Raw genomic sequence first — 8884 nt, 5'->3', positions numbered from 1 at the left:
CTAAAAACCCCCATCCTCCTCCTTCCAGCACAGCACCTTGACTTTTCTTGGGGGACACCCCTCCCACAGTCCCCATGGTTAGGGCAGGACTCACCCCACCTCCTGGTTCCAGGGTTGGGTACCCAACTCTACAAGTCAGCTGGGGCTGCAAATAACAAATACCACAGACTGAGCGGCTTTAAGAACAGAAATTTATTTTCTCACAGTTCTGGAGGCTGGAAAGTCCAAGATCAAGGTCCAGGAGGGTCCAGTTTCTGCTGAGGACTCTCTTCCTGACCTTTAGAAGGTCACCTCCTCACTTTGTCCTCACAGGCGCTTCCTTGGTGCACGTGGAGATCTCTCTTTCTCCCTCTCTCCCTTTTCTTACAAGAACACCAGTCCTGTTGGAGTAAGGCCTCACCCTTATGACCTCTATCAACTTTATTTGCTAAAAGTCCCGTATCCAAATACAGTCACACTGAGGGGTTAGGGCTTCAACATAAGAATTTTGAGGGGACACACTTCAGTCCATAGCACACACAGGCCAGGCTAATCAGTGCATTCTTTTTACTTAGTCACTTTAAGCATGACCCAAGGTTACCCCTTGGCACGACATCTGCTGCAACTTTTAGGCAAGCAAAGCTCTCTTTTCCTGTACACTGAGGATAACATGAGGCTAGAGCAGGCAGGGGCCTACAGAGAGAGCCTGGCAGAGAGTGCAGCCCACTTAGAAGAAAGCTAAGAAGTGGATTGAGCGTACCTAAGTCCAGCCACACTGAAGTAGGACCCCCAGAGATGTCTCAGTTAACATGACACAGTAAGTGCTTTTTAAGCTGTGTTTCTGTCACTTGTAACCCAAAGAATCCTGACTAACAGACTCTGAGTTCATAGTTAATAGTCGCGGAGATGGGGATTTGAATGCATGTCTGCTTAACTCGGAGAGGCTTTCCTGGGAGTAATCTTGGTGCTTAAGCCAGGGGCCATCCTCTGAGTCCTGATTCCTAGATGGCATTTGGGTTCTGATATTTTCAACGCATTTTCCCTTGCTCTCCTTAATTGGTGGTGGGAGCACGGAAGGTACAATGAATGTAAATAACTAAAGCTAATTATTTAAATCCAGATAATTAAATAAATGCCCATAATTTCAGGGAGTTGCTCCCTATTATGAAAAAAATAACAAAGCTTCCTCGATTGAGGTCCCAGTGTAGGTCCAAAGGACACAAATTCCCAGCAGTTGAGGAAGGAAACTACCCAGTTCCCACCCTCTCCTTCTCTGGAGCCAGATGCCTGTGTTCAAGGCCCAGCTCTGCTAAAAGCTGTGTGACCTTAGGCAAGGACTGAACCTGCCTGTGCCTGTTTCATCTGAAAAATGGGGAAAATAATAGCGTCCCTTTCATAGGAGGAACTGAGGAGTATGCATGGTTAGCACACAGTAGGTCTTTGTAAAGCCTGTTATTGTTACTCCAAGGCTGGCTCCTCCTTATTCAGGTTGCAAGCCAACAGTCACCCCACAGAGAGCCTCCAGCCTCCAGCTTCTCCCTTCTGCACACAGTTTTGTTTCTTTCAGAGCATTGTCTGCTATGAGATCCCTTCTCTTTCGGTTTCCTTCTTTAAAAGGGCTGTAAGCTTTTCGAAGGGCAGAAACCCGGTCTATTTTGTCAACTTGCTGTTTCCCCAGCACCTCGTCTCCTGCCTGGCACATAGTAGGTGCTCGGTGAGTGTTGGTTTGACCAAAGGACAGCGGCACAGTGGCGGGGGCCGCTTCTTTTCCAGGACTTGCCACGCTACCACGACTTGCGGGGGTGGGGGGCGCGTTGCGGGGCAGGTACAGTCTCTTCGTGCGCTCTCTTCCCCTCCTTTCAACTTCCTTGTGTAACTTTGTGTGAACACAAGTCCAGAAGCTCCCGGGACGAGGCCACCGCCCCGCAATCAGGGCCTTCCTAGTTCTGCCCTTGGGGAGGGACGGTGGGGGTGGCCCGCGGGAGGCCAGTCGCAAGCGCGTCCTGAAGTCCCTCCCGTCGCCCCGCGTCGCTTTAAGGCGGAGGCCCGGGAGAGGGCCGACCCCGCCCGCCGGCTCGGCGCTCGGCTCCAGACTTCGGCATTTCCTCTCCGCTAGCTGGCGCGGCCTCGCCTCCCCTCGGAAGAGGAAACTCCCCGGACCGAGTAACGGGAACAAGCGCGGAGGGGAGCGGCGGGGTACCCCGGGGGCCCACTGCACCAGGAGGGCGGCCCGGGGTAGCAGGCGAGCGGGCCGGACCGGAGGCGGCCGCCAGCAGCGTGCCGGGGCGCCGGGGCGCCGGGCGGGGAGGGCCGGAGGCCGGACGCAGCGCGCAGGGCGCGGCCGGGAGCCGGGGCGTGCAGGGCGGGCCGCAGCTGGAAGGAACACTTGAGCTGGGAAAGGAGGCCGAGCTGGAGGGCGGCTTCCCCCGGCCCTGCGACGGGGGAGCCGCCCCGGAGGCGAAGGGGACCGGGACAGCGGGGCTGCCCGGGCGCTGCGCGCATGCTGGGTCGGAGGCGCAGCCGGGGCTCGCGCCCTGGGCTGCTCGGCCGCCGCTGTCCCGGGCGCCCGGAATGTCTGTGCACTACACCCTCAATCTGCGAGTCTTCTGGCCCCTGGTGACCGGCCTCTGCACCGCCCTCGTGTGCCTCTACCATGTCCTGCGGGGAAGCGGGGGCGCCCGGGTCGAACCGCCCGACGGCGCGGATGGCGGCTTCCCGCTGCTCAAGGTGGCAGTCCTGCTCCTTCTCGGCTACATCCTCCTGCGCTGTCGCCAAACTGTTCGACAGCGCTTCCTGCCCGGGACCCCCCGCCTGGGGGGCCACTCCGCCTTCTCTCCTAGACACTTCCCAGAGCCCAGCCTCGACATCCTGCTGGAGAGTTACTACGAGCATGAGGTGCGCCTGTCGCCGCACGTGCTGGGCCACAGCAAGGCGCACGTGAGCCGGATCGTGGGCGAGCTGGTGCGGGCTGGCCGCGCTCGGGGGTCCCCAGGTCCCATCCCCGGAGGGGCGCTGGCCTTGGCCTTCCGCGGAGACTTTATCCAGGTGGGCAGCGCCTACGAGCAGCATAAAATCCGCCGGCCCGACGGCTTCGACGTGCTTGTGCCGCTGCGCCTCCCGCCCCTGGTGGCGCTGGAGCCCCGGAGCCTGGGCGCTGAGCCCGAGCTGGCGCCAGCCTTCCACGGCTGCTTTGTGTGCGCACTCAAGGCACCGCCGGGAGCCTCCGGAGGCCAGTGGCTCCGGGACTGCAAAACCTTCGCCGACGGCTTCTGCGTGGATGTGCGTGGGCGGCGCCATCTCTCGGCCACACTGGTGCTGCGCTGGTTCCAGTCGCACCTGCAGCGCTCCCTGGCCACCGTGCGCTACAGCCTGGAGGGGCGTTGTCGGGTCAGCCTGACCCCGGGTGGCCTGGAGCAGCCTCCCACCCTTCACATCCTGCCCTGCCGCACCGATTACGGCTGCTGCCGCCTTTCCATGGCCGTGCGTCTCATCCCTGCTGTCCATTTGGGCGACAGCGTCTTCCTGGTGGCACCACCACCGCCACCCTCGCCCGTCGGGCCCCTGTCGGAGCTCCCAGGAGGTCTGCGCGGGGATGCGCTATGGGGCGTGAACACCGCGCGCCAGGAGCAGAAGCTGCTAAGCTGGCTGCAGGAAAGGGCCCCTCCAGGTGCCTGCTACCTCAAGTGTCTGCAGTTGCTTAAAGCTCTTCGAGACCTGGGTGCCCGAGGGCTGGACCCGACGGCCGCCACCCAGTGGGGACGCATCCTGTCCTCATACGTGCTCAAGACGGTGCTGCTGGCGGTGCTGCTGCGCGAGGGGGCTCCTGCACAAGGCTGGGAGGAGGCACACCTGGGCGAGCGCTTGGAAGAGCTCGTGCAGTTCCTTAGGGGCTGCCTGCTTCAACGCCGAACACTCTTCCACTGCGTCCTGGGCCCTGGCGGGGCAGCTGCTGAGGTGGGCCCGCTGCCCAAGGTCCTGCGTGAAGCTGGCCCAGTTGACCTCCTGGCTGCTTTCGACAGGCACGCCCGGGAGCTCGCGGCGGCGCGCTTGCTGTCCACGTGGCGAAGGCTGCCGCAGCTTCTCCGGGCCTATGGGGGTCCCCGCTACCTTGCCAGGTGTCCCCCACCCCGGAGCCAGCGCACCCAGGGGTTCCCTGAAGATGAACCATAAACCCTGACATCGCCCTTACCCGGCCTAGAGCTCCTGAAACCTCCTTCACCCACCGGGTGGGGGGTAGGGGGTGTCAATGAAGCCAGTTCAAAGCAAGGAAATGAGCTGCAAAAGGTGTTGGAAAGCTCAGAGGGTGACATTTGGTGGCTTCAGTGATGTTTAAACATCACTCCTGGCTCGACAATCCAGTATAGTTATGGCATCTTCCTGGGCCAGACGTCCAACGTCAGCAGCTAAGAGTCGATCCAAATGTTGGTTTGTGTGGAATGATTCTGCAGAGGGATCCAGCTTTTAGGGAAGTCCAGTAAGGGAAGCCAGAACTAACTGCTAGGGAAGTTTAGACACAGATCTCTCTGGCCCCCAAATTTAAAGAAGCGAGTGGTTTTCTGACACAACTACTTGGTAGGTCCTGGGTTCCTGATTGTCTTTAAAAAAAAAACAAAAACCTGAATCTTTATTGACAACTGGAATTGAAGGTCTGTTCTAGGGGCTAAGGTTCTGAGGAATGTAGTTTCCACTATTCACATTAATATTCATATATAGTTTTTAAATGATATGATCACAAGTGTTTGACAGCATTGTGAAGAACTGAGACACTGCTGTTGAGAGGCAGTCAGGAGTTGCTTAGAGAAACTTTCAGAGCAAATAGCACTTTCTTTCTATCAGTTCTTTCGTTTTGTGGTAATCGCTTGTGCCAAGTGTTGCATCTGAAAGGGAGGCCAGTTACATTAACTATTAAGAAGAGTGCAGGCTTGACGAGCAGGCCTGCTGAACATCCCTCCAGGCACACAGGGATGGGTACCAGTCCATGCCCATTCATTGAGTGCCTCCTATAAGCCAGGCACAGTGCAGAGTGGCAACAAGCTGCATATTTCAGACAACACTGGTGAGGGCATAAAACATGTTGGGTCTCAAGAAAGATGTATTTCACTCTACCTAGCAAGGTGTGTTGCCAGGGCTTGCTGCTGGCTGGAGACAGAAACTTCTTTTTTTTTTGAAGTCTTCTCAGCAAACTCCTTTGCATGGGGATTTCTTTCCAAGTTTAACGAGATAAGGAAGTGCCCGGCTGCAGTTAGAGCTCCCAGTCAATGCTCAGTGATCCTTTGTGGTTGGGAAGTTTTGCTCCCATTGCCCAAGCGGGCTTTTAAGTGGCCCTAAGGAGTGGTTGGTTCAGCACAAGTCTTGCAAAGCATTTCGACTTTGAGTTCAGTATCTTGGGCATTGTGCTTGAAGATCAGTTATTTCCCAGTCGGTCAACAGAGAAGGACAGCAGAGGAGAGATGGAGGGAGACAGCCCTTGTCAGATGTCTGCTCTTTCTTCTCTTTGGGCGTAAATATCACTAGGCTGGGTGGATTTTGCAGCTAGCCAGTTCTGAAATCCCTTCTTGCCCGCCCAAATTTCTAACAGCCCTCAACTGCGTCAGTCGACTTGAAACTCAAAGTTTGGAATGGTCATTGTCTGCCAAATAGAAAATACAGCCAGCCCCAGTGATGTACTTTGGGACTTTTCTTTTATACTTTGGGTCTTTTTTTTTTTTTTTTAAACAGAGACTCTTAAAGGTAAAACTTGGAAGATAGAAGTAGCCACTGAATAGGGCCATTGTTTAATTTCTGAGCTACTTTGAGGGAACTCTTAAAACATTCTTCAGGGGACCCACTTGGCCACTGTGGGGGAAACTGTTGTGAATAAACGATTTATAGGGAATTCTTCTCAGCAGAGCTGCAGAGATTTCATATGTCTTTCGCATCCTTGGACTGTAAGAGAAACAGTTGCAAACGTTGTGCTGTCCCTTTGAGGTTGTTTTGGGGACATTTCCCCTTGACACCACAAAGTCATTCTTAGCTTTTGAGGTCAGTGTTAGGTCATAAGGTACTGCATTTAGCAAAGGGATCAGTCTGCCAACTTCCTGCAAAGATATAAACTGCACAGTGTTTTTTTAAATTACTTTTTAAAATAAATGCCAAGAGTAAGTAGATCTTTATATAAATATATATTTATAATATTTCCATACTCAGCTATAATTTCCTCTGTAGTGGGAGTGAGGAAAAGCGAGGCTACTGGAGGGATTATAAAACTTTAAAAGCTGAATTTTCCAAATATCTCTAGCTGAGTTGATAGTTTTCTTTTTTCTTTTTTTTATTTGAATAGCATTTTGAAGTTTGAATCTGGTAACATACTGTTCTTGTAGTTTCTTTGTTCATTTGGTTTTTTTAGGGTTAGTTACCCAAAGCCTCATCCATCCTCAAGATTTTTAAATTTTATTTTTTTAATTAATGGGGCATTGTGTTTGTGAATTTTTAAAATATTAATATTTTATTTAAATGCCATGCTGAACATGGTAACCAAAAACTTAGAGATTTCGATCAATTTTGATCAATGTTTAGTAATCCAAAACATGTACTGTGTACAAATGAAATAATACGGCTTTGTAGCCAGCTATGATGGCTGCCCAAGGCACTTAAGTTAAGCTCAATTATGTATTTTATTAGGGGCTCCATCATATCCTTGATCTGAAATGTACACATTTTCAGTGTATACTTGGTACTGGAGATTCATATATGCAAATATTCTCATACAATATTCATACAAGAAAGCTCAAAACTGTTCATGATTTTTAAAAAAGAAGATTAATTGTCCAGCCAGTGCCCGAAGAAAATGTTTTGGGAAGATGACTCAGCCATTTTGCCTTGAGACAACCCTTCAGGAACTCCCACGGACCAGCCTTTGGGAGCCATCCTGGAATGCTCGTGGGCTGAGAGGAGATGTTTTTTTGCAAAATGAAACTGAAGCTGAAAGAAGGGAGAAGGTGAGCAAACCAAGAGAAGTCTGAAGATTTCAGGAAGAAGGACTTAAGATGGACGTGGAAGGAAGAGATGGACAGGTGGAGAGATGGGGTGAAGATTGTACGAGGGTGCGAGAGAGGTTTGGGTTAGGAAACATGTTTTTAGATATGTGCTCTTTCAAACCAGGAGTCGCAAACTCAGCAGCCTGCAGAGTGAGGTCGGGAGGTAAATAGGGAAGGGGCGGGTTGTGGGGGGGAGGAATGTGCCCGTCTTAGGGGCAGCTGTTGCTCAGCTCCATGTGGGAGGAAAAGGTGTCGAGTGGGGCTGGAAATTTTAAAAATCAGCATTTTTTAAAAAAGTGAAACTTTCTGATTTTTAAACAACATAATTTTAAAAAATGTCCAAAACACCATGTGGGCCAAACATGACATTTGGTTGAGACTGGGGGCTACCAGTTTGCGACTCCTGCCTTACAGTGAGCCCTCAAGTATGTATAAAGGTCATATTTGTTGTTATGGGTATGATATTGTTATACATGGCAGGGGGTGTCATACTTCAGGTCTTCTTTATGTCTCAGAGCTAACCTTTATTGTAGAAACAAACCCCCAAAATTAACATGGCCACAGATGACACTGAGCTCTTGGTCCCAGGAATATTCTCCACCCTGGAGCCGAGGAGTCAGATCTTACATCAAACCACTGGGGGCCAGTCCTTGGCATTTCCTTCCTGGTGAGCTGGGGCTAAATTCCTTGGCTCTGTCAGAGTTTGCAGATGAGTAATCAGGAAGGATTGCAGAATAACTTGTTTCTTCTCTATTTGTGTTTCATTCTTAGTTTTAAATTAGTTAGTATTTTTTTTCAGTCGTTGCCTAGCCCGTGTCTTAGCAATGGTGGTTGGTGGTCGTAACACCAGAACATCGGTGCTGGTCTCTGGACCCAGCTTTTTAGGCTTTGTGCCCATCCCCGCTGCCAAGAGTACTGTTCTGACCAGATGTTTCTATCACTTTCTGACTCCGTGGCTCCCACCAAAATTGACATCCCAGCATTCTGAAGGAATTAACCTAATAACCTTCCAGAGTGTCTCTTTTAACCTCGTGGAGTAAGTCACTTTTTCTGTAAAATGTGGCTTTTGACCTTGATGAAGACTTAACTTCTCGTGTCCACATGGAGGAAGGTTATGACCTCCCTCCCCAGCGGTGGGAAAAATGAACGTTTCCAGTAGCCCTGGAGAAGGAAGAAACTTCAGTGTTATCGTGGCATTTGTTAATTTTTTTTTAAATTGCATGTGTGTTTCTTAGACACTACTGTTTTTGTTGTTGTGGTGGTTTTTTTTAACCTATGTAGCACATGATTTGCTGGAGATAAAGCAAGTATAAATTGAGAGAGGATGAAGATATATGAGATATCTATGCAGACAGAATAGACAAAAATATGCAGCTAAATTATGTATAACCTGGTTTTTGAAGTATTGAATTATCAGACATTCAGGAAAACTTTTAGCACCTTTTTCTTTAAAAAAAAAAAGTGCCTTGATTCAGTCACTTGACTTTAAAACATTCCTCTTAGTTTATTGTTATTTTTAGTGTGTATTCCAACCCCAAACTGTGTACTATGATACAGTCTATCGGCTGCAGTCATAGTCTATGTTTTATTCCAATAACAGAGACCAAAGAGGTAATCAAACATGATTCAGCTGCTACAGTTGTGTGATTAAAAAGGCGTTTTAATCACACCACATTTCCATGGCCCAAACAGTCGAGGCCAGCCATTTGTTTTCTATTTCAGGTTGGAGTAAATTTGCACTTTTAATCATATGGGTCATTTGGGGACCTTGTTCTTTCATACTTTGCTTTATTAATAAAGGAACTTGTCAAAACCTCTGGACTGAACATCAGGTTTTGGGGGGGGGGTGCTCTCATCTTCCTGGAGGGCGGGCCTGGGGCTGCACTGGC

General features: G+C 50.6%; 1 protein-coding gene across 1 annotated transcript; it reads left to right on the top strand.

Annotated features, from left to right (window-relative positions):
• Positions 1 to 2036: 2036 nt before the first annotated feature.
• Positions 2037 to 8489, top strand: ITPRIPL2 (ITPRIP like 2). Its single transcript, XM_031687559.2, has one exon. It carries the CDS (start codon positions 2551 to 2553, stop codon positions 4147 to 4149), a length of 1599 nt encoding a protein of 532 aa, XP_031543419.1. The 5' UTR covers positions 2037 to 2550; the 3' UTR covers positions 4150 to 8489.
• The last annotated feature ends 395 nt before the right edge of the window (positions 8490 to 8884 follow it).

The sequence above is a fragment of the Vicugna pacos genome, chromosome 18, assembly GCF_048564905.1.
Source record: "Vicugna pacos chromosome 18, VicPac4, whole genome shotgun sequence".
Taxonomy (NCBI): Eukaryota; Metazoa; Chordata; class Mammalia; order Artiodactyla; family Camelidae; genus Vicugna; species Vicugna pacos.
Note: the sequence above shows the minus strand (reverse complement) of the source record. Positions and strands in the feature narration are given on the sequence as shown.

Bases quoted from the DNA above. Each gene is read 5' to 3' on its own strand.
- ITPRIPL2 (XM_031687559.2), top strand. From the start codon at position 2,551: ATGTCTGTGCACTACACCCTCAATCTGCGAGTCTTCTGGCCCCTGGTG.